Source organism: Eubalaena glacialis, chromosome 7, assembly GCF_028564815.1.
Source record: "Eubalaena glacialis isolate mEubGla1 chromosome 7, mEubGla1.1.hap2.+ XY, whole genome shotgun sequence".
NCBI lineage: Eukaryota > Metazoa > Chordata > Mammalia > Artiodactyla > Balaenidae > Eubalaena > Eubalaena glacialis.
Genome location: NC_083722.1, coordinates 72,043,322 through 72,070,010, shown reverse-complemented (window position 1 = coordinate 72,070,010; position 26,689 = coordinate 72,043,322). Strand labels below are relative to the sequence as shown.

The window sequence follows — 26,689 nt, the reverse complement described above, 5'->3', positions numbered from 1 at the left end:
CTTATTATTTGAAATCTGACCTTTTTATAAATATAAAAGGAAAGATTCAGAGTAGATCTGTTTATGATACAACATGTGAACGCAGGAACTGGAGTTCCAATTAATTGAAAGAGCTGCTGAGACAGTCATTTGTGTGAACCTTTATTTAAGGCCTGCTTTGTGAGGTCACAGGAGTCCCTGGACGAAGTCCCTCTTGTGTTTGGAGACTGCTAGTAGAGCCTGTACTATGATTGGCTCAGTAAGGAAGGTGGAAATGGAGACAAGCACTCAGGTGAAGGTAGAAAAGACCTTACAGACATAGTTTTGTAGATAGGGGGGTTGTAGACCTAGTAGTTCACTTTTGCCTGAGAAGGCTCTGGTTGACGTAATTAAAAAAAAAAAAAAAGACATAATCATCTTAATTTCTTAAAAACCTGTCTCTTCTTAAAATCTGGAATAAGTAAATGTTTTTGTTTCTCTGTATGGTAGTTTTTTTTTTATTATAATTGTAATGATATAAATTATTCTCTGGGATATCCTTAACTCAATTAGATATAACTGGTACTTTAAACTCACACTCCAGACATAAATGTTTTTGAGTCCTACAAAATTATTTCTTCCCTTGCTTGTCCTCTTCACTCCTATCTGAAAGATCGAAGTGGTTGCACAGTACTATGTAGACTGATGATCCTCTTGACTTGAGGTTTAAAATTTTATTTGTACCTAAAATATATTCTTCTTAACCTTCATATTTTGGATTTATCCCAGTTCTTAGCATCAAGGAAGTTATTAAATAAAATCCTCCTTCCTCAAACTTTATAGTTTGCTCTGGAATCATTACCCATCTAGAATTGCATTACTGAGAAATGTTTTTGCTTGCCTGAACTGTGATGTTTTGTTATGCATTGGTGCTGGGGTTCTTAATTCATCTATCATTCTAATTAACATTCACCATGGTTCTAATTTCAAAACCGGTTATAGTTGTCCTTAAAAAATATACTTCAGCTAGGGAACCCATAATTTGAACATGTTTTAGAGAAACGACTTGATGTGATTACTATATATATCCATCCTATTCCCGGCATTGAAAGAGTTAACTACTTCTGTCTGAATTCCACCTGTGTGTCCAAGTAGACGTTGGCAGAAAAGAAAATGTGTTATTCAACCAACCTTTATTAAGCACCTGTTGCCAAGCATGTGTTAGTTGCTGATGTTAATTTCAAGATTATACTAAAAAGCATTGATCTAAGATTGTGGTTATGTTAGCCACTCCAAGCTTCCCTGACCTTCCCGGGCCACTGTAACGTTGCTGGACATGTGTTCCACTTGTCCTTTCTACATACTGGATGGAGTGAAGAACTGAAAGAGGTTGCTTCAGATTTCTTAATCTTGATTTTGCTGTGAAGGCAGACTATAGGGATCATCAGTAAATGAAAGAGGGTGGGAGGGAAGGGAATGAAGCTTCATGAATTACTCTTTGTCCTCCCAGATCTGATGATGATCCCCCTTGTAACTTGAACCATTTCCATCTAGCTTCTCAGGGCAGCAAGGAGCTTGTTAACATCACCAGCTGACCATGTGTCTCCTTTTCTCAACTCCATTTTCAACTTCGTGCTGAAGAAAAACAAGAACCTAGCGTGCATTCTGTGAAGAAAACAGGAAGATGGTTGGGAAGTTGGATGATGCATGAAAAATATAATAGGTGAAAAGAGGACAGAGGTGGTTAACTCACTGGCACCGGCGTTATTTTGGTGCGTCCATTGCCGACAATGGATGTCGTTCTGGGAAAATCCCGACTCCTGGCGAGAAAGGATTAAGTGAGCTACTTTTTCTATACCTCTATACACAGGACCACTGCCTTGGCTCCACAAGGCTTACACATTTTTGACTCCTAAAGTAGACCTCAACAAGAAACATCACTTAGCACATTGCTACACATGAGCATGTATTCATTTTCACATGCAAATTAACTGGGCTACATTTTCAGCAGGGACATGTGCATATATTTCTGTTTGTAAAAGGAATTACTGTACATCACCCCTCATGCTGAAAATATACCCGAGACTTCACAGGGCAAAACAGCTGGTTATAAGTGATGATTAATTATAAACTTGACTGGAAAATCTTCATTTGGATCATGAGAAGAAGAGGTAAGGTTCCCGTGAATTTGGCAGTTTCAGTTGCAATTAAACAGCTGAGAGATTGTGATGGCTAGTGATTCCAGAGCCTCTCTTATAAACACTTAGGTTACAGGATGTGTGTCTCCTTATAGTGAAGTCTGAGTAGTTATAGTTACATCTGGATTAGATGATTTAGGGACATTTTGTACATGTGATAAGTTGGACTTTTCTTAAGAACCATCCTTATTACCTTTTTCATCTTTATTCTCCAGATATTATCTTTAATTAAGCATATTATTTTCCTAGAAAGTTAAGCATTGAACTCTCTACAGAAGTTTTAAATAATTCAGAGAGTTACCCAACTGAAAAGTTTTGAGTCTGGGGGAACTTCCTGGCGGTCCAGTGGTTAGGACTCCGTGCTTCCACTGCTGGGGGCCTGGGTTCAATCCCTGGTCGGGGCACTAAGATCCCAAAAGCCACGTGGTCAAAAAAAATAAAACAAGTTTTGAGTCACTGCTTGGAATTTCGGTTCCTAACTAATATGTGAAATCTGCTATGCAACATTTCAGAATGAAATGATGTGCCCTGAATTTCTCTAATAAATTTCAAAATCCTTAGTAGACATTATTCTGTATTCAAAAGGATCAGTATTACTGATCCTTTTGTTTAACATACAGAATTGCCCCCAAAGAGCACTATTTTAGGTACCACTACATTGAATTTTTGTAATAAGAATCTCATTTGATAAAAGGCAAACATGGTCTAAAACTTCCTAGTAGCCTGGTTTCTTTATTATCAGATAATACTTTCATCTAAATTATGGGTTGGCCTAATCTGCCCTGCTGCCTTTTTTCATAAATGAAGTTTTGGGAGCCCAGCCAAGTTCATTCATTTACATACGTCTGTGGCTGCTTTTGCACTGCACTGGTAGAGTTGAGTAGTTGCATCAGACTGGATGGCCAACAAAGCCTAAAATATTTATTGCTTTGTCCTTTACTGAAAAAGTTTGCCAACACCTGATCTAAATGATAAAGTACAGAATCTGGCTGCTCTAAACATTCTGATTTTGAATGAAGTCATTTTGACACTTTATTCTTTTGGGTGAGCTCTTAATTCTATTTCCCTAAAGACATAATGACCATGTTTCCATACCCCATGAAGCTACTTTTTTTAAAAAAAAGTCTTGACTCTGTTTAGGAAAAGTTACTTTAAGTGATTTGGATATAGGACTATCTGAGAAGTGGGAGAGTAAATACATTATAGAATTACTGGGCTAGAAGACACCTGTAAGGAATGTTGTTCTTCCCTCAGGACCATGATCAAGTTAGTCAGAAACTTAAGAGACTTTTCGAGTACAGATAAGTTGGTATAATCTAGTTTTATATATAACCATAATGAAAATATATAAATTTTTCTTATTAATGTTCTTAACTTTTGATTTTGATGTAATTTCAGACTTACAGGAAAACTGCAAGAATACTGTTCTTTATGTATTCTTCATGTGATACACATCCAGTGACAGATGTATGTTAAAAACAGTAAAAATTCCTCTAAACCCTTCATCCAGATTCCCCAGTGTTAACATTTTACCAAATTTACCTTAACATTTTCTCTTAATTTCTTTTTAACTTTTAAAGAATAAGTTATAGATATCATGCCCACTGCGCCTAGATATTTTAGTGTGTATTTCCTAAAAACAAGGACATTCTTCTTTATGATTTCAGTGTACTTACCAAAATCAGAAAATTACAGTGACACAGTACTATTAATCTGTTAAACAGACCTCATTCAGATTTTGCCACTTGTGCACATAATGTCCTCTATAGAAAAAAGAAAATTTCTGATCCAGAATCTAACCTGAGATCAAGCGTTACATTGAGTTGTATCTCTTTAGTATCCTTTAATATGGAATAGTTAGTTCCTCAGTCTTTGGCTTTTATAAACTTCACATTTTTGAATATTTTAAAATTTTTTAGAATATTCCTCAATTTGGGTTTGTCTGAAGTTCTGTTTGGAATGTTCGTTTATCCCATTACTGGCATTGTCAGCTTCAGTCACTTGGTTAAGTTGGTGTCTGCCAGGTTTCTCCAATGTAAAGTTACTATTTTCCCCTTTATAATTAAAGAGTATAATATAGGAGCACCTTTGGAAATAATAAATACTCTTTTTTGTGAAATTTATCCATCCAGTGAATTTGCTTGAATCTTGTACAGCTATGATTGTTAACAAATGATGATTTTCTAATCCATCATTCCTTTTTCTGTATTTCTATACAGTGGTAGCAGTCTTAACAGGTTATTAAAATTACTTGCTTAGTTGCTTGTTTCTCCTCACAGGACCATGAGATCTTCAAGGGCAGAGACCATTCCTTAATCATTGGTAGTAAGAGTTACTTTTATCATGGTATATTTTTAGTAATGGTTGTAATAAGTTACCACTTAATAATAGTGAATGACTACTCTGTGCCCCCTGCAATCTGTGCTACATTCAGTATCCAGAGTGATCTTTTTGGAAATATACATCTGTTCATGTCAAAGTCCTATTTAAAACTTTTAAACGGTTCCTCATTACATTGTTAAGTTAAATCCATTTTTCTTAACAAGACTTGCATACCATGGCATAATCTGGTCCTTATTCATGTATGCATTTTCACCTCAAGAGTTTCTGGCCTACCAGAGGGACAGTGCTACTAATGTTCACACACACACGCACACTCATTGACTTGTTTCTGAGAAGAGTTTCTTTTGTTTAGATGTCTCTTCTCATTTAAGTTTCATCCTTTCCCCTGAAAACCATTCCTGTTCCTCCAAGACAGAGTATTCTCCCTTTTCTATATGCTCCCATAACATTCTTTCCAATCATAGCAGATAACATTTCATAATTGTACATTGTGCAGAGGCAGAGACTGTGTCTGTCTTGGTCACTTGAGTCTCCCCAGGGCATTGTGAGAGCGTACTTTGTACTTTGGCACTTCATAAATATTTGAATGATGAAGTGAAGAAGGTCCTTCTTTTTCCATGGTACCACACTGCTGCTATTTTTTTTTTTTTAATTTAAATTTAATTTTTTGGCCATACACCATGGCATGTGACGTCTTCCCTGACCAGGGACCGAACCCACGCCCCTTGCAGTATAAGCACGGAGTCTTAACCACTGGACCACCAGGGAAGTCCCGATTCTTCTTGAATCCATAATGTGTATATTTTATTTGATAGGTGGTCAGAAAATACTTGAATGAGTGTCATGTAATCTTTACAACCCTGTAAAGTAAGTGGTGGTGTTTTTATCAACTGTAAAAGGGAAACAAACAGGCCCATGAGTTTGTAACTTAACTTTAAGTGACATAGCTGAAAATTATCTTCTGATTTTAATCCTATGTTCTTTCCATTCCTTTTTCTGATCCAGCAAATAGTGATTGCTACATCCTTGCTAGACAGTTCATGCAATTATGTATCTTTGCTGAATACTTTTCAGACTTCTCTCAATCTGTTTGTTTTAATAACTGTAATAAGTTCAAATTCATTCTTAAATCATAGAAATTATCATTTTAGTGTTTTGTTCAAGTATCTTTTTTTCCTTAATGCTGCAGAGATCAACCTGTGATCCATGATTGAATTTCAAGGGATTTTCAGAACGCTTGAAATCATATGTAAAACTGTGGGGTTTTCTGGGGCAAGGGTCTATAAATATGAGCAGTTTCTCAAACAAGGGTGTGTATATATGTGGGTTGGGAAAAGAACAAATTGTGGTCCAAAAAGTGTTTTCTGGATGGTCTTAGCTGCAGTGTTGTATTGACTAGTGCAACATATAACTTCAGTGAAGTCTCTTGGAGGGCCGTGGTGATTTTTAAGTTTTAATTAGAAAAATTATAGAGGAGGTAAATTTGAAAGTGTAAAAGAAAATCTTAGATTTGGAATTAACTTGCCTAGAAAACAGAAATCTGAAATTTGAGAAACATTTAATCATCATGACCTTAATTATTCTTCAGTGATTACTTACCAGCATAAAACTTTAATTTTTCTACACACATGTTTTACTACTGGGCTGGGGAGGCCTTGAAAGCAGGCACATGTGTCAGGTGTTCACCTTGTGCTTCAGTACTAGTGGAAGCCCGGCACATTTTAGATGCGTGTTGAATAAAACCGAGTGTTGTTAAGGTAGATTTTTTGAATTAGAGTCAAGGTGGGTAAGTCTAGAGAAGGAGGAAGTTGGGGGGACAAGTTTAAACCGAATGGCAGGGACTTCCCTGGTAGCACAGTGGTTAAGAATCTACCCACAAATGCAGGGGAGACGGGTTCGAGCCCTGGTCTGGGAAGATCCCACTTGCTGCGGAACAACGAAGCCCGTGCGCCACAACTACTGAGCCTGCACTCTGGAGCCCTCAGGCCACAACTACTGAGCCCGCGTGCCACAACTTCTGAAGCCCACGCACCTGGAGCCTGTGCTCCGCAACGAGGGAAGCCACCGCAATGAGAAGCCCGTGCACCACGATGAAAAGTAGCCCCCACTTGCTGCAACTAGAGAAAGCCTGGGCACAGCAACGAAGACCCAATGCAGCCAAAAATAAATAAATAAATTTATTTAAAAAAAGAGAGAGAGAGAAATGGAATATTACCAGCACCCCGGATGCCTTCCTTTAAAAATAAAAATAAAAAATAAACTGAATGTCAGTGAACTAGGAAAGCTTTTTAAGGTATGGTACTGCTCAGTAGCAGCATTTAGAAGTTGCCTTGGGAATCCCCATGTTCCTTAGGCCTCTGCCTGAGACTTTACAGCCCCTCATTCTTTACCTTGAATGCAGTCACGATGCACAGAAGTCTTTTGGTACTGTATTTAGGGCCGCTTCTGAGGCATGTTATCTTTTCTTTTAATTTTTAAAATAGACCATTCCTGCACACGACAAAATTCAAAAGGCATACTGCAAAAGGCAACATTTCACTCCTAACCCTGCCCCGTGTCCTGTTCCCTGGAGGCAACCAATACAACTAGTTTGTTGTGAGCGTTCTAGAGAGAATTTGTGCATATTATGTGTATATATTTTGCCTTTTTTACAAAGCTGGCACCACTGTTTAGCTCCTTTTTACTTAATGTATTGTAAAGATTATTTCATACCAGTTTATGAAGAATTTATTTTTCATAACTGCCTAGTATTTTATTGTATAAATATACCATAATCAGTTTATCATAATCATATATTAATCAGTCTTCTATTTCGGCCATTTAGGTTGATTCCTTTCTTTAGCTTAGCAGCAAGTAACTTTTTGAACATGTTCACATATGTGGGATATACATGTTGGATAAATTACTAAAAGTTGTGTATCTGAGTCATAGTCTGTGTTATTTGTAATTTTGATAGGTACTGTCAAATCTCTCTTCATAGTTGTACCAGTTTAACTCTCATCAGCAATGTTTATGTGTAAGAGTGCCTGTTTCACTACACCCTGGCGAACACAGGTGTTGTCTAACTTTATGTTGGTCAGACTGATAGGCAAAAATGGAATATTGTTATAGTTTTAATTTGCATTTCTCTTATGCATGAAGTATTGAATATATTTACATTTATATTTCCTATTGTAAGAACTATGTCCATATCCTTTGCCCATTTTTCTGAGTGGCTGAAAACTGGAATTGGATCTTATTATCTTTTGTTTGTTGGGAGCCCAGCTGTCTGAAGTTAGAGTGTTTCTTCAGGGGTTTAAAAGAATAAATAAAATTATTCTACTCCCTTTTCCCCTTACTCTCCCTTCCTCCGCCCCTCTCGTGTGTGATTTTATAAAACTTCCAGACATGGGTATTATCTTCTAAGTTATTTTTCCAGTCAAATCTCAGGACGTCTGTGACCTAATGGAGATACCCCTACTCCCACTTTTTGTAATACAATTTATGAGATAAAATCATAGACTCTTAACACTTTACAGGGGTATGATGATCGAGGTACAGTTCTTCCTTCTATTAAAGGAAGCTAAATCCAGGTTATAGAACCATTACCACTGAAAGCGTTTCACAGAATTATGCTGAGGGAAAAGGAGCCTAGGGTATTTACATATCAGTATTTGCCCAGTAATTTCTTTCTTTCTTTCTTTTTTTTTTTTTTTTTCTTTTCTTTTTAACCTTAGAGTGGTATAGGGCCATAGACGTTGAAGTTATATGTTGTATGTTCATTTTTTTAATTTTTTTGTTGTTAATCAAGAAAATGGATTTTTAAAATCTTTATGCTAGTATATAGAATTATGAATCAGGTTCCATGACAGTCATATATTACCCAAAGATGTGCTTTTATTTCTCTAGATCAAGGGTTGGCAATTTTTTTCTGTAAAAGGTCAGATAGTAAATATTAAAATACTTAAATTTAAAATGTGACTGTGAGGCCTCAGTCTCCTCCTCCCTTCTTCTTCCCTTCTTTCTGCCTTTTTCTTCCCCTTGCTTCTTTTTCTTCTTCCCTCCCCTTTTCTCCCTCTCTTTAAAAATATAAAAAACCATTCTTAGCTGGGATTGAAGGGGTACTTAAAGAACCAGGCTGCAGGTCAGACTTTAGGGTGTAGTTTGCTGACCCCTGCACTGGTGTGTGGAATTGTGAATCAGGTTTTTTTACAGTCTGATACTACCCAGATATAAGTGTTTTAATATCCTTAGCCTAAATGACTAACAGAATTGATTTAACCATGTATTTTCCAAGATGATTTGTCTGTAAGCCATATGGTTTCAATGGGAACCAAATGAGCTTAGTTTTTTCTGTTGTCATTTTTTGGCTGCACCGCATAGCTTGCGAGATCTTAGTTCCCCCACCAGGGATTGAACCCAGGGCATGGCAGTGAAAGTGCCAAGTCTTAACCACTGGACTGCCAGGGAATTCCTGAGTTTATTTATTTATTTATTTATTATCATTTTATTTTTCTAAGTTCTTATCTCTTTTTCTAGATTTTCAGTGTTCAGTAAATTCACGTAAATATTTGGTTTCTTTGCTTCTAACCCTGAAACTTGACAAATACCTGAAAATCCTGGGAAAAAGGATTTTTTTAAAATGGGGTTTAAAGTGGGGTTTTAAAAAATCTAATGCATTCAGTTATCTTGGAGAAGCTTATCTCACATGTAACTAAATACATAAACATTCATATATACATATATACATATTCACACGTATATGGTATTCTCAGTATCTTCACAGTTTCAAAATTGCTTAGAGAAACAAAAATTATGACAAAAAACATTAGTGAACTGAACACTTAAAAAAATTCTTATTCAAACGTCCCTTCTCAGTTAACATCAGCATGTATCGTTGTCCAATGGGTTATTTTCTTTTTCAGCCAAAGTCTCACTGTTATAAAAGTTGGCAGACCTATTAAATAAAAATGCACTGATTTCATAAAGTCAGTAAAAATAATGTTGAAGAAGTTGGAAAGGAAATATATAAGACCACTAGTGTACTAGAAGCATTTTCAGAAAAAGTAATGAAAAGATTCTGAGATACTCTTGGGAAAAGAATGTTGCATCATGTTATCAGTTAATTGGAAAAAGTATACCAAAAAATATCAACAATTGACTCATCTTTTGGGGGGAAGAGTTGGTGAAGTTTTGTCTCATGTATTGATTTTGGGATTACAAATAAATGTTAGTGAGTTGGTGAATTTGCAGATACAGAATCTCTGAATAATGAGGATAAATGGAATCATGAAATCTGTGGCTTGTTGTGTCTGGCTGCTTTTACTTAGCATAGTGTTTCAGGCTTTATCCATGTTGTACTATGTATCAGTAGTTAATTACACTTTATAGCTGAATAATACTCCATTGTATGGATACCATTTTCTACATATAGTTATATGAGCCAGTATGAAATTGGGCGGGGGACGGATGGATAAACGCAGATGCAGAATTGCTAGGTCATAGTCTTTTTGTTTCTTATTTGATGCTCTTTGCCTTTTTAATCAAAGGTATTTTATGTTTCTTTAATTCTGGAAAACTGATCTTCATTATTTCTCAAAAAAGTTCCTTCTCTCCTAGAATTCCTTTTACCTGAAGTTGGCACTTTAACTTCTAGCCTCCATATCGCATAACTTTGCTTTCACATTTTCTTTTTGTCTCTTCCTGCTGCTTTTTATCTCCTCTTCCAGCTGTAAAAATGGCACCTTGCTCAGAGTCTCTTTCTCTTTTTTGTTCTTAGTCTTGCTGTCATTTAGGAATAAAGATTTGTTTGACACGTACACTACACAATTTTATCTGTACTTGCTAATAACAAGGAAAAATAGTCTTAGTTGTAAAAAGTAAATCTGTTATTACAGAATATATAATCTGATCTGTATATAATAAAAGGTAAAAAATTATACTCTCATTGTAAATTATTTTGTTCTCAAAGTCTTGTTTAGCTAAAGAACAGTCTACATCAGTGTTAAATTTTTACACTTTCCAGAAAAAGTATTGTTTTGTAATTTGGTTTTAATCCTGTTTTTTTCCTACAGTCTATTCTATTTGAGTCTATTCTATATCATTTGAGATGTGTTAAAAATGTGCTGGAGTACTTTGCCAACAAACTTCCAATGAGTACTTTTTGAGACTGTTGGAAGAAAACATCCCAGTTTAGACCCATTTAGTGTGACCTATTAGCAGTAGGTAACTTTTTCAAGTGTTGTTTGTTTTTTTAACTAAAAATGGGTAGTATAAAAACCGTATAATTAAAAGTAAACTTTTTTTTCCATAAGAGAATCCATTTACTCAGAATCTATTTACTGTACTTTAAATATAATCTAACTGCTTTTGGGGAATCATGATTCACATACAATAAAGACAAAAACATCGAACTCATAGCTATATAATATTTCTTGAGTTAAAATGGTCCTTTGTTTTAGTATCTACATTCCTTTCTTTTCTCCCCAGCTTTATTGTGATATAACTGACATTTAACATTGTGTAAGTTTAACGTGTACACGTGTTGATTTGATACACATATATATTGCAAACTGGTTACCACCATAGTGTTAGCTAACACCTGCATTATTACCATTTCTTTTTTTCAGGGAGAATGTTAAAGATCTATTCTCTTGGCAACTTTCAAGTATATAATACAGTATTATTAACTGTATCACTATGCTGTACATTAGATCCCCGGAACTTACTCATCTTTTTATTAATTTATTTATTTATTTTGGGCTGTGTTGGGTCTTCGTTTCTGTGCGAGGGCTTTCTCTAGTTGCGGCAAGTGGGGGCCACTCTTCATCGCGGTGCGCGGGCCTCTCACTATCGCGGCCTCTCTTGTTGCGGAGCACAGGCTCCAGACGCGCAGGCTCAGTAGTTGTGGCTCACGGGCCTAGTTGCTCCGCGGCAACGGGATCTTCCCAGACCAGGGCTCGAACCCGTGTCCCCTGCATTGGCAGGTAGATTCTCAACCACTGCGCCACCAGGGAAGCCCCTTACTCATCTTATAATTGGAAGTTTGTAACTCTTTGACCAAGTTTGTAACTCTACCTCCCTTCACCCCTGTTTTAGTCTCTGTTTCTATGAGTTCAGCTATTTTGGATTACATATAATAAGTGATATTGTACAGTGTTTGTCTTTCTCTGTCTTATTTCATTTAGCATAATACCCTCAGGGTCTAACCATGTCACAAATGGCAAGGTGCCCTTCTTTCTCCTGATTGAATGATACCCATTGTATACATATACCATAGCTTCTCTATCCATTCATCTCTTGATGGACACTTAGGTTGTTTCTGTATTTTGGCTACTGTGAATAATGCTGCAGCGAACATGGGAGTCAGGCATCTCTTTGAGATCTGCTTTTCATTTTGTTTGGATACATACCCAGAAGTGGGATTGCTGGCAGGTGTTTATTAAGAAATGGAAAACTTACGATATGATTCAGGTATAAAGACTTTCCACGTTTTAATTTCATTTTCCTTCAAGTCAGCCTGTTTTTCTCTATGTACCTTCTCTCTTGGCAATCTCTGACAGTAACACAATATATCGATTGTTTTCTTAAGGTTTTCCCAAATTGTGGATCTCTTGCTTTAGCCTATTTCCTGAATTTTAGGTCTGTATTTTCGGCTTTCTCTCTTTTTTTTTTTTTAATAAATTTATTTACTTATTTATTTTTGGCTGCATTGGGTCTTTGTTGCTGTGCATGGGCTTTGTCTAGTTGTGGTGAGCAGGGACTACTCTTTGTTACAGTGCGCGGGCTTCCCATTGCGGTGGCTTCTCTTGTTGCAGAGCACGGGCTCTAGGCGCACGGGCTTCACTAGTTGTGACACGTGGGCTCAGTACTTGTGGCTTGTGGGCTCTAGAGCGCAGGCTCAGTAGTTGTGCACACGGGCTTAGTTGCTCTGTGTCATGTGGGGTCTTCCCGGACCAGGGCTTGAATCTGTGTCCCCTGAATTGGCAGGCGGACTCTTTAACCACTGCACCACCAGGGAAGTCCCTTCAGGCTTCTCTTGGCTCTCTCCTCCACTTGCCCTTCAGACTCAAGCTCATAATCTTGTTTTATAAGCTAATTCTTCATCTTTGGTGTACATTTCTGTTAACATCTTCATCATTTTTCAAGTAACCCATAGTCAAAACATATACCCCTTTTGTAATTTAAAAAATTTCTATTGCTAATTATAACAGTTGCTTTAAAAACACTTTCTAGATAACTAAACTTTTCAGTTAGGGACAGTATTGTTGGAAGACAACTTTTTTTGAAATTATGACGGGTTAGAATGACATCTTCAGATCTTTTGCAGGTGTTATTTTAAATAGCCACGACCGCCTAGTTATTTGCACAGAAGTAGAGCTTGGACACTTGATCTATTTTGAATGCCCAGTTGTCGAATTTATATGCATATATTAATCTATGCCTATATCATCTAAATGCTGGATAATTCATTTACAGTAACCTTTGAAAGATTTTCCATCACTCTGTCAGGAATTATTGTTAGGTCTTATAAATTATTGTACCTAGTATGGTACAATGTACACTGTAGACAATTTATGAGATGTATTTCACACCATCTAGAATCTTGAATTTTAGGCCCTCCACATTGGCGTGTCTTTAACATTCTCTGCTGGTAGACAAAATTTTGAGACCTTATAACTCTGAAAAATACCTTTATTCTATTCTTGTTTGGCAAATCATATAATTACCATTTGGAAATAAATTTTCCTTCAAAATGTTCAAGATGTCATTGCATCATTTTCCAGCTTACAGTGTTGCTATTTTGATACCATTTCGACTCCTTTGTTGTGGGAGGTGCTCTGAGTCCTCTCTATCTGGTGACTTAATATGTCTTTCAGTTCTAAAAAATTTTCTTTTCTTTTCTTTTTTTTTTTTTAATACTTTCTTACCCTCAGTTTTCTCTCTCCCTGCTTTCTGGCTACCTGTTAGGAGATGTAGGACTTCTAACTCTTATCCTCTAATTTTATTTTTTTAATCTCCCATTTAGATAAAGGATTAGTGTGAATGAAGGCAACTCAGATAGCATTTTCAGCAATGGATTCTGTGCCATGCGGGTGTAACATTATTCCAAACAGATTTTCATATCATGTAGGCTAACACTATTGCTATTTATTCACAAGACAGAATGATCCTAAGAAATGTTACAGTAATCTTTATAGGGCTGCTTCCTTCTTACTTTTTGTTGTTGTGGGACTTTGGAAAAATTCTGTTGCATTTCAGGGCCTCAAAGTAGATAATCTTAGTTTCCAGCTTAAATTTTGTATACAACTTTGACAGTATGAAGAGGAGGAAGTTAGTAATTCCAAGTGCTTGGGTGCATGTTGATCAACTTCCCCATAGTGTTAGGCATACTCTAATAGTCAGTAGCTCTTGGTCACTAATCAGTAGTAATCAGCCATTTTGTGAACATCAGAATACTTTAAAAAAATTTTTAAAATTATTTATTTATTTACTTATTTATTTTGGCTGCACTGGATCGTCATTGCGGCGTGTGAACTTCTTAGTTGCGGCATGCATGCAGGCTCTAGTTCCCCAATCAGGGATCGAACCCGGGCCCCCTGCATTGGGAGCACAGAGTCTTACCCATTGGACCACCAGAGAAGTCCCTGAATCCTTTTTTTTTAAATTGAAGTATGTTTGACATACAATATTAGTTTCATGTGTACAACTTAGTGATCAGAATACATTTTCTAGTTAGCAGTTGCTCTAAACTTTTGAATGGAATTAAGAATGTATCTTTGAGAAGCATTTCCTCTGGTATATTAACCGCCACCATAGAATGGGTCCCAAACTTGAGGTCTGTAATAAATTGCTATAAAGGTTTGTAATAAATACTTGTAATGCTGAGACCTTCTGCAAAAGAAACTAAATAAGTTAAAATTGTGTAATTCTTAGTTGACTCAGATATCCCTCGATACATCTGTTCTGAGCACCCTTCATGAATGAACTCTTTTGGAGTGCCTAGGTTTACAGAGTACCTAATGCAACAGTCATTTTCAAACTTTTAAAATTAGCAGAATACCTGTTTTTCCCTATAATGTGGGTAGATGCTGATAAGTGGTGTTCTTTTTCCCAAGTTTGTTAACCCCTCCAAGAGGTGGATAGAGAAGTCAGAGCTAAAAGTGTTAAGTCCTTCCTCTCTTTATCCCTGATTCATACCCACAGGTAGACATTGAATTAGACAACTCCAGGCATCCCTCAGAGGAATAGATTGGAATGTATCCTCTCTACAGGCAGAAGCAGCCCAAGAGGAGAAAGAGCCCAGATGGCTCTGAGCTGAGGACAGACATACATAGTTCTTTCTCTCAAATTCTCCCTTGTGAGGAAGGAATGAGTGAGGGCTGTTAAGAGAAGCCAGTAGTTCAGTGATGTCCACTTTCTCTGGACATCAGAATCATCTGGGGAACTTCTAAAAAATACGGATGCCTGGGACCCATTCCCAGAATTTTAGATTCAATTTGTTTTGGATAGTATATCTATAAAAGTTGCCTGGAGTGGTTTAATTCTGCAGCCAGAATTGAGAATCCCAGCTGTAGTGGAAGTTCTACTTAGAAAAGGCTAGGGGGATGGTGGATGTTACCTATATTTGTGGATAAATCCCCAAAAATGGTACTTCTTCCCAGAATAATGCCACTGTGTCATCTGGTACAGATGATAAAAGTGCATCATAACCTTGGGCAGGTTGCTAAACTTTTTAAGTAAGTTTTCCCATTTGTAAAATGGAGATAACAACCTCATAGGGTTGTTTTGAAATTCAAATAAGATAATGCATTCATACAGATTGCCCTGCGTCTGTGAAGTCCACATTGGCATTTTTAATGGCAGCTGAATATTACATCTTGAACTTTCCTCAGTTGTGTGACATGTGGGTTATTTCGTTTTCCACAAATGCTGCTAGAACCAAAAATCGTGTGGAAAGATTTTTCTTGGAGTACAATTCCTATAAAATAGGATTACCAGGTCATATAGGTGTGGTCAATATTATGAGATTACTCTGAAGGAAGGGTTTTATATGATGTACCATTGAGAATGTGTGGGTTTGCCATTTGCCCACTTAACAAGGTGACTGGATAAGGAAGTATGTGCCCAAGAGCTACTTGATGGACTTAGAACAGTGAGAGATTGTCAGGGAACAGAATTGTTGCTAGGCTTTAGATTCATACAGCAAGAAAAGGTACCTCAAGGCTTAAAAACATAGTTTATATTTCTCAAGAACAATTTTGATAAAGTATTAGATAGTATTTGAAGAGCAACAATGATCTAAAACTTTCCTTTTTTAAAATAACAGCAGTATAAAAGTAGATTACATTTGGCAATTAGCCAAGTTGATTTTGTATTTATAGAAAAATATGCTGAATAGCAGGAATTGTCTTTACACATGTAATTTTTCTGAAGTGTGTTTATATAGCTGAGTTATTACTAACCTTTTCTTCCCTTAAGTAGGGATGGCAAGTGAGATGTTTGACTTGTTCATATGAATACTCTCAGTAAAGGAACTATAGATGACTTCATTTTATACGCAGAAGGCATATAGAAATTAAGATCATCAGGAGGTGTATTCCTGCCAGAAATAAAATGTCTTAGTTACTTAGTCTGCTACTTGGCTAATGAAGTCATACAAGCCTGGTAGACGTTTAGAAATAAATATGTATTTGTGCTATATGTTTTTACTTGTTTTTTAAGGGACCATGCTCTATTTTTATTTAAAGCCAAACATAAGTAAAATTTCGGAGAAAAATTAAATACCAGATTGTTCCTCCCCATTTCTTTGTTGCCATGTGAAATCACTCAGCTTCAAAGCAATCACCACTTCCATTCCACACTGATAACTCTTCTTTTGGTTTATTTTTTGCAGGAGGTATATCGAATTCCAAAGAAAAGTCAAACTGAAAAGGAGAGCACAAGTAGGTATTCAGAGATACTTTGTGCATATGGCTTTACAAATATTCTTTTAGAAATATGCAGATGTAACTGATAAGAACTTTATTTTGTTTTTGAAACCAGATAATATGTCATTAGGTAAATGAAATATTTGGTATAAGTTTGAAAACATGCGTTTTTAAAAAAATTTTATTGGAGTATAGTTGATTTACAATGTTGTGTTAGTTTCAGGTGTACTGCAGAGTAAATCAGTTATACATATACATATATCCACTCTTTTTTAGATTCTTTTCACATATAGGCCATTACAGAGTATTGAGTAGAGTTCCCTGTGCTATACAGTAGGTCCTTATTAGTTATCTATTTTATGTATAGTAGTGTGTATATGTCAATCCCAATTTCTCAATTTATCCTTCCCCGCCTTCCCCCTGGTAACCATAAGTTTATTTTCTACATATGTGACTCTCTCTCTGTTTTGTAAATAAGTTCATTTTTACCATTTTTTTAGATTCCACACATAAGTGATATCATATGATATTTGTCTTTCTCTGACTTACTTCACTCAGTATGACAAACTCTAGGTCCATCATGTTACTGCAAATGGCATTATTTCATTCTTTTTTATGGCTGAGTAATATTCCATTGTATATATGTACTATATCTTCTTTATCCATTCCTCTGTCGATGGACATTTAGGTTGCTTCCCTGTCCTGGCTCTTGTAAATAGTACTGCAGTGAACATTGGGGTGCATGTATCTTTTCAAATTACAGTTGTCTCCGGATATATGCCCATGAGTGGGATTGCTGGATCATATGGTAGCTCTATTTTTAGTTTTTTAAGGAACCTCCATAGTACTGTTCTCCATAGGGGCTATACCAGTTTACATTTCCATCAACAGTGTAGCAGGGTTCCCTTTTCTCCACACCCTCTGCAGCATTTATTGTTTGTACATTTTTTGACGATGGCCATTCTGACCAGTGTAAGGTGATACCTCATTGTAGTTTTGATTTCCATTTTTCTTATAATTAGTGATGTTGAGCATCTTTTCATGTGCTTTTTTTGGCCATCTGTATGTCTTCTTTGGAGAAATGTCTATTTAGATTTTCCACCCATGTTTTGTTTGGGTTGTTTGTTTTTTTGATACTGAGCTGCACAAGCTGTTTGTATATTTTGGAGATTAGTCCCTTGTCTATCACTTCGTTTGCAAATATTTTCTCCCATTCTGAGGGTTGTCTTTTCGTCTTGTTTGTAGTTTCCTTTGCTGTGCAAAAGCTTTTAAGTTGAATTAGGTCCCATTTGTTAATTTTTATTTTTATTTCCATTGCTCTAGGAGGTGGATCTGTGCATTTTTGTTCTTAGTGAATTTTTGTCAAAGGAGGTGTCCCTTTATACTCCCTGTGTTGTTTCTTTCCTTGAAGTCACGGCCTTTTAGTAGCTTTTCTTCCATTCATTTCTTCCTCTAGAGCAGACATTCTTAAACCTATACTCCTTAGGTGTGTGTAAGTTTTTACCTGTAGATGTTTATATGCAAAATCCTTGGTATACATTCATTTTACTGGGGAAAATTCAAAACTTTCATCAGATTCTCAAGGAATCAGTGACCCCTCACAAGGTTAAGAATCATTATTACAGAACAGATAATAGGGAAACCATTGCAGTATGGTTTCTGGGCTTTACCACTTAGCTATGTTTCCAACATACTTTAGAGATTAAAGCAATGGTATAAATTATGGTGGCTCTTGTTAGTCTCTTGTGCCCCTCCAGCAGTGACCCAATATAAATAGAGTAAAGGAGCCAGTGTGATCATGTTTTTGGTCTTTTTCTTTATTTTTGGCATGAAGAACTTTTTGTAATCTTAAATCTTATTGGTTAAATAATCTTATTGGTTAAAGCCCTGTAAAGTATCCTTTACATCACTTTTGTATCTTTTGGATATTTTTAGTTCTACTGGTTTAGTCTCTTCATAGCCAGACATCCTACTTAGGGCTGCAAAGAATTCTTCCCATAAGAAAGAAAGCTGGGTTGAGTAGTACTGGTTGGCAATATTAGCAACACCACTATAGAGTTGATCATCAGAGGCTAGCTTCTCTGGGCCCACTGAGTTGAAAACATTAGCAAGACAGGCAACGTTTCAATACCTATGAAGGTCCCCCCACCCCACCCTGCCACCATTATTTTGTAAATATCTAGTCTGGTATGGCCCTCTGAGAGAAGCAGGACATGGTCTGTAGTGGACAGTTATAATCTTTTCAGGGAGCAGCCTTTTGTGTGCCAACTTCAGTCTCATCCTCACATGTGGGGAACCCCCGCCTCCATCTCAGTCTCAGGCTTTTAGATTAGAGAAATGCTTATAATGCAAACCTGACTTCCTGTGTTACTCCTCAATGTCAAGCAGTTAAAAAGCTTAGAACTTTTAAAATTCATAAGGATTGTGAAATACTTTGGGAAATATGCAGTCTAGCTTTATCCTCATTTTAAAATATGAGAAAATCAGCCTGAATATATAAGATGATTTCTCTGCCTCACATATTCTAAGATGCAGAGTCAGAATATACTGTTGGTATGATTCCTTTTCTTGTTTTACCAGTATATAGTGAAGAAATAGCCACATTTTAAGGAAATTAACACCAGGGTAAGGAACCTGGGTTTGAAGGAGGAAATAGAGTAGTCATGGGCAGATCCAGATGAAACTAGATAATAATACTTCACAAAAGGATGTTGTGCTAATACCTTCTGAGCTGAACAGTTGTTTTAATTGTATAGTATTTTCTGCCAGCATGTGGTATTAGATGAGTTAGTTCTGTTAGCTTCTCACTGACAAATAGTCATACATGGCTGTAGATTAGTAACTTTTTTGTAAATAAATGGAGTTTTTGGCCAGCTAAAAGAACTGTGAGAATGGTATATGTAAACCTAATCCTACTGCTGGGGAAAAAACAACTGATAGCACATTTTTCTGAGATGAGAAAAGAAAAAACAATGTTTATTGAGAATCCACTTTGCACTATGAGAGATATTTTATAAGAAATTCTCTCCTTATGAAGAGAGCAATATGATTAGTAGGTAGCAGTACTAACATACACAAAGCAACAGCATATAATACCAGTCAATTTATATTGAAATGTTCATTGGTGGGATCTAGACTACTTAGGAAAATGAAAGACTAGGTGGTGTGATCAGTGAAAAGTAGTACTTAGGGCAGCTTTTGGGAGCAGTGGCAATGGAACTGGGTGAGAACCATTCTAGGTAAAGAGACTGAGTGAAGAAGGTTAGCTTCCATCTTTTTTTTTTTTTAATTTATTTTTGGCTGCGTTGGGTCTTTGTTGCTGCACACGGGCTTTCTCTAGTTGTGGTGAGCAGGGGCTACTCTTCATTGCGGTGCGCGGGCTTCTCACTGCGGTGGCTTCTCTTGTTGCGGAGCACAGGCTCTAGGTACACAGGCTTCAGTAGTTGTGGCTTGCGAGTTCTAGAGCGCAGGCTCAGTAGTTGTGGCGCATGGGCTTAGTTGCTCCGCGGCATGTGGGATCCTCCCGGACCAGGGCTCAAACCCGTGTCCCCTGCATTGGCAGGCGGATTCTTAACCACTGCGCCACCAGGGAAGCCCCCAGCTTCCATCTTTGAATAGGACGCTGGCGTTCTTTTTTTGAAGATGTAGCTCTCTGGTTTTGATAACTTCCTGAGTTACCACCTGATTCACCTGTGTTTGAAATATTTTTCTTTTGAAATTGTAGTTCATAAGAAGTTGTCTAATTTTTTTTTTTTAATTAAAGAGATTTTTCTATTGAGGTTTTTATGTTTAGCATGCCAGGCTGTTTTTCTGCCAGTTGTAAATATGCAGAGTTATAAGGGCAGTGGAAGGCTTTTACATTTTGAACTGACAAGCAGACTGCCTTACTAAAGGTATCAGGAACATCTTGCATGCATGTGTTCCGTAGAACTTGTTAGAAATGATGAAAGCTTGGACTGAGACTTTGGTGGAAAAAGGTAGAAAAGGGCATTCGTGGAAGAGACTTTTAGGAAGTAGAGCACACAAGCATATAAGACCTTGTGTCTCGTCCATATTCGGGACTGGGTATATGAAGGAGGAGTCCATAGATCTGTTTGTTGGATAGAAATTTTATTATACAGTTGGTATACTATCATGATGGAGAAAAGTCTACCAAGTAAATTTTTTAAAAAACCCTTTTCCCTTAGTAACCGAACGAGGAAGGGATGCTGTTGGCTTCAGAGATCAAACAGTTGCCCCAAAGACTCCTAACAGGTCAAGAGAGAGAGACCCAGACAAACAAACTCAAAATAAAGAGAAAAGGAAACGAAGGGGCTCCCTCTCACCACCTTCTTCTGCCTATGAGCGGGGAACAAAAAGGCCAGATGACAGGTAAGTGGCCTATGTGAGTTACTCTCTTTTCTGAGCAAGTCAAAAAGTACCCAAGTGATACACTTCTGATTTGGGGCAACAAGTGCTTTTGTAATAAATGTATTCTTTTGTGAGTGAGTATAAAAGGAAACTCTACTCATAACTACTGAGAGTCTCTTTTGACAGTAATAATAGCTGTGAAGACTAATAGATTTTTGGTACTTGAATGGCTTCTACTTCATAACGTTTAAATGCTATTTGAGGAGCCAGAGTTTTGTTCTTTAAAGGGGAATGGGGGTTGATGGGAGATAACCCTATGTTTTCTAGTGAATCTTACACCATACCAGTTCAAAATGTTGTTTGATCCCTGTGTCAGAGGCTGTCTTGTGTTGCTGGTAGAAAAACAGGCCACATAATCACCTGCTGGGTACTAGAAAACATTTGTTCCCGAGAAGTTCTTTTTAAATTAAATATACTTAAAAAAAAAATTGAGATATAGCAGTCATGTAATGCAGTTGTCAGAATTTTAAATTTTGGGTTCTCTGGGTATATAATAGTAATTCATCATGATTTTAATTTACATTCCTCTAATTACTCAATAGATTGAACATTTTGCCATATGTTTATTGACCATTTCTGTTTACTCTTCTGTGAAGTGTCTTTTTATATGTGGTGTTCATTTATTAAATTTTGTCTTTTTAAGCTCTAGGGGTTCTTTTTTTATATTCTAAATATAATTCTGCAAGTATTTTTTCCCAGTTTATGACTTGTGTTTTGACTCTTTCTGTATCTTTCAATACACAGAATTTATTAATTATGGTGTAATTGAATATATCATATATATTGTATGTTTCCTTTATGGTTAGTGTTTACAGTGTTTTAAGAAATTCTTCCCAATTCTTGAGATGACTTTGTGTGTGTGTGTGTTTGTGTATACACTTTTTTTTTTTAGCAAGATTTAAGTCCTTAATCCATTGGGAATTAATTTTTGTATATATTTTAAGGTAGGAATCTGGTTTCATTTTTTTCTAAGTGAACACCCAGTTGTCCCAGCATCATTTACTACTTGAAAGCCCCTCCTTTCCCCACTGATCTGCAGTGCTGCCTCTTTCCAACAGGTTTTCACATATGGGAGGATCTGTTTCTGGGCTCCTATGACTATCTTATATTTAAGTCTTGATAGCAAGTAGGGCAAATCCCTACTTGATCTTCTGGGATGCCCTGTCTTTTCTCAGATTTATTCTTCCTTAGAATCTGCTTTGAGTATTTGAATATTCTCTGTCTAGTTAGGTCTTCTTTAATACTTTTAATGAAGATAAAGCTTTTCATTAATGTCTTTGTTTATAGTTTCCTCCAGAAAAACTTGTGTATCTTTTGGTGTATTTATTTCTGAGAACCCTAACTTCTGTTACATATTCAGTTTGGTTTTGGTGTTTCGATATGCAATTCACCTTTGTATATTGATCCTATGTTTGTTAACCATACAAAACTTGTATTAATTTCAAGAGTATAGGATTTTTTTTTGCCCCACTGTCTCCTTTTTTTGTCATTGTCAGCAGTCCATATCATATGAATTTGTTTTGGTTTTCCTTTCTAATTCTTATGCCTTGTTCATGTTACTTTGCTAGCAATACCTCCAATGCAAATCACAGAATGATAGCATTTTTTATCTTGGTAATTGATTTCTACTCATATTTTGTTTCCTTCCACTTTTTTAGGCTTGTTATATTGTTTTTTTAATTTCTTAACTGGAACAATTGGGATTCTTAGCTCATTAATTTTTCTCTTCTAATAGAAGTGTTTAAGAACTGTAAGACTGCTTGAACTACTCTTGTTAATGCAGCTTCATCATAATCTAGTTCTAAATACTATTAGGATATACAGTGTGTTTAAATTTCTTTTTGTTAAATTTTCAATTTGTCATTAATTGATCTGTATGATAACAGTTCTTAGAATTTTATTGAAGCTTGCTTTATAGTCTCTTTTGTTTGATATTCATAGAAATATGCTTATCTTCCTTTTAGTAAGATTTAACTGGTATATCTTTCTTCCTTTTATTTTATTTTATTTTTTATTTTTTGGAGCAGGGAAAGGTTTATCACGGGGCCATGCAAGAAGATGGGTGGCTCGTGCTCTAAAAAAAACCCCAAGCTCCCTGAAGGGTTTCTGCAAAGCATTTTTAAAAGCCAGGTGAGGGAGGGGGGTCGCAGGGTAAGTGATCGGCTTGTGCACCGTTCTGTGATTGGCTGATGGTGAGGTAACAGGGTGGTGTAACAGGGGTTAATATTATCAGTCCTTAGGCTTAAGGAGGCCTGGGGCTATGTGCTCCTGGTCTTTAAGTAGTTAACATCTTCCATTTGGTGGGGGTTTTCACATCTGTAAAACAGCTCAGGAAATGTGCATCAAATACTGTTGTCTAGGTACTTCAGAGAGGAGCTAAAGCAGAGGATATGGGGGAAGGCCTGTCCCAGGAAGGCTCTTCCTTCCTTTTACTTTCAACTTTTCTGTGTCTAATAAATAGCTTATAGCTGATTGGGTGTTTTTGTTTTTGTTTTTTATCTTTTGTGACAATTCTTTAATTCTTTAACTGGTTGTTTCAATTTAATAAAATTTAAAGCTAACCAATATCCTGAACAACATAAGTACTTTAAGGTACTTTAACTCTGACCATTCAGCCTTCCCAATTTACATGGTATTATTGTCCAGTATTATAATTCCTTCTCCCTCCTCCCATCAGTTATTGTTAATTTTTTTATGTAGACCAACTGATTTTTTTAGTTTGTTTACATTTACTAGTTTCTTTTCTTTCTTATCTCAGACCCCTTTAAATGGTTTCTTTTTTTAAAATTGTTTATTTATTTATTTTTGGCTACGTTGGGTCTTCGTTGCTGTATGCGGGCTTTCTCTAGTTGCGGCAAGAGGGGGCTACTCTTCGTTGCGGTGTGCGGGCTTCTCATTGAGGTGGCTTCTCTTGTTGAGGAGCACCAGCTCTAGGTGCGTGGGCTTCAGTAGTTGTGGCTCGCCGGCTCTAAAGCTCAGGCTCAGTAGTTGTGGTGCTTGGGCTTAGTTGCTCCCTGGCATGTGGGATCTTCCCAGACCAGGGTCGAACCCGCGTGCCCTGCATTGGCAGGCAGATTCTTAACCACTGCGCCACCAGGGAAGTCCCTAAATGGTTTCTTTTAGTGAGTTTCTCTTCATAATATTTCAGTTTTTGTCTAAAAAGTCTTTTTCATATTTTGTTTGCATTGCTCACGCTCAATTTTAAAAATCAGCTTTATTTAACCAGCAAGTATAAATTGCTTACAGTAAAATTCATGATTTTAAGTGTATTGCTCATTGAGTTTTGTCAGATGCATACAGTTATGTAACTACAACCACAGAGGTTATATATTGGGTTGGCCTGAAAGTTCATTCGGGTTCTTCCATAACATCTTACAGAAAAATCCAAACGAACTTTTGGGCCAACCCAATAGAACATTTCATCACCTCATGAAATTATCTCTTACCCCTTTGTAGTGCATCCCCTTCTTCTACTCCTAGTCCCTGGCCACCACTGATCTCCTTTCTGACTTGGTTTTGTCTTTTCCACAATGTCATATATATGGTATCATATACTATAAAATATATTCTGTCTTCTTTCACTTAGCATATTATATTGGAGATATCCATCCGTGTTATTATGCGTCTCAGTTCTTTTTTAGTGCTTAGTAGTAGTCCATTGTATAGGTATACTATAGTTTGTTTATAAATTCATTAGTTGATAGGCGTTTGGATTGTTTCCAGATGACTATTGTGAATATTACTGGCTATGAACAAGTCTTTATGTGAACATTTATTCTCATTTTTGAAAGGAAGTTCTTTTGGGTTGACAGTTTTTCTCAACACTTTGAAGCTGTTATTCTTCATTCTTCTGACTTTCCTTATTGATTTTATGAAACTTGTTGGTTGCTATTCTTTGTTAAGTAACCTGGCTTTTCTCTTGACCTGCTTTTTAGAAGTTATCTTTGTATTTGGTATTCTGCATTATCGCTACCCTGTGTTTATATGAGGATTTCTTTTTTTTTTCAACCTGGTTGAAATTCATCGAACTTTTTAAATTTGAAGATCATCTTCCAAGTTACTAATTCTCTTCAGATCTAATCTCTTGCTTAACCATACCATGGCTCTTCTGGGCACTGAATTGAATTGAATATTAGGTTATTTCTTGGTTCATGACATTTATTTCTATCCATGGACCTTTTCTCCATACATTTATTATAATGTAATGAGCCCTGGAGGTCCCAGCACAAAAGTCAGGATCTTAACAATTATATAAATCTTGCTTTGTCACTTATTTCTGTACCGTCCCCTGTCTTTACTACTTGTGATAACAAGTAGTATCTGTTGGATTCTGTGTTCATTATACCCTGGCCTGCCTTTTTTAAAATATAGTTTTATGTCATCTAATATATATCTCTTAAAAATATGTTAGTTTTAACTGTATGAAAAGGCTATTATTTTGCATTTAATTTGATGGTACTTTGTTTTGACTTGATATTTATTTACTAAGATTTATTCATAACAGTGTCAATTTATTCATTTTTATTACTGTATAATGTTTTGTTATAAAGCTTTTTCTGTTATGTATAGTGCTGTTATCTTATTTTGGTGTACATGTGCAAAAGTTTCTCTTGGATATTTAAGTAGAATTTTGCCAGGTATGTGCAATTTCAATTTTATATGATAATTGAGTTTTAATTTTCATTCTTTTTCCTTTCTAGATGCTTCATGGGGTTCTTATTCAAATCTGCCTGATAGTATTTTATGGTCCTGTTCCTTAGGCATATTTTTAATAGCCTCTTTTATCTTATTAAACATATTAAACATCTCTAATATTTTGTGTGTGATAATTCCAGTATCAGCAGTCTTTGTGTGTCTCTTCCTCTCACTTGTGTGTGTGTGGGGGGGGGGGTATTTTATAATTTTGTAATTATATACTTTTTTTTTTGCTTTCAGTGAGATATAATTGACATACAGCACAGTATAAGTTTAAGATGTTAAGCATATGATTTGACTTACATACATCATGAAATGATCATCACAATAAGTTTAGTGAACATCCATCATCTCATGTAGATACAAAATTATAGAAATAGGGGAAAATACCTTTCCTTGTGATGAGAACTCTTAGGATTTACTCTCTTAACTTTCATATAGAACATACAGCAGTGTTCATTATATATGTATCATGTGGTACATTATATCCCTAGTACATGTTTATCTTCTATGAGTTTGTTTCTGTGAATTTTTTTGAAGTATAATCGACCTACAGCACTGTTAGTTCCTGTTACACAGCATAGTAATTTGATATTTCTATACCAAAATGATCACCGTAATAAGTCTAGTTACGGTATGTCACCTTTCAAAGATATTACATAGTTTTTTACTATATTCCCCATACTGTACATTTCATACCGTGTGATTCATTTATTTTGCAACTGAATTTTTGTACCTCTTAATCTCTCTCACCTGTTTCTTTCTTCCCCTCTCCCCTCTGGCAACCAGCTGTTTGTCCTCTGTATCTGTAACTCTGTTTGTTTTGTTTGTTCATTTGTTTTGTTTTTTAGATTCCACATACAAGTGAAATCATACAGTATTTATCTTTCTTTGTCTTACTTATTTTTCTCAGCATAATACCCTCTAGGTCCATCCATGTTGTCACAAATGACAAGATTAATTTTATTTTCTAACGAACTCCTGTTCCTTAGAACTTAATCTGTAGGAATTCATTGAGGCCTGGATTTAAGGTGCTCTCTTCTATAGACTGTTTGCATTTGTTTCTGCCAGGCAGCTAAGGGTACTACCACCCCACTAACACTTTAAAGGATGTTTTCAACTAAGAGGTTTTTAGACCATATATTTTTTGTTGTTTGGATAAATGTTGTACCCTTA

General features: G+C 36.2%; 1 protein-coding gene across 7 annotated transcripts in view; it reads left to right on the top strand.

Annotated features, from left to right (window-relative positions):
- SETD2 (SET domain containing 2, histone lysine methyltransferase) overlaps nucleotides 1-26,689 on the top strand; it is a 116,688-nt gene that overhangs the window by 66,233 nt on the left and 23,766 nt on the right. For 3 of the 7 annotated variants that reach the window (XM_061196663.1, XM_061196661.1, XM_061196662.1), the window contains 2 exons: nucleotides 16,375-16,423; nucleotides 20,596-20,779. In XM_061196663.1, the coding sequence (XP_061052646.1) occupies nucleotides 16,375-16,423; nucleotides 20,596-20,779 (233 nt within the window). Of the gene's footprint in view, nucleotides 1-1,512; nucleotides 1,797-16,374; nucleotides 16,424-20,595; nucleotides 20,780-25,518; nucleotides 25,597-26,689 lie in introns of those variants that run through there. The other 4 variants (XR_009701594.1, XR_009701593.1, XM_061196664.1 and 1 more) reach the window with 4 other exon arrangements.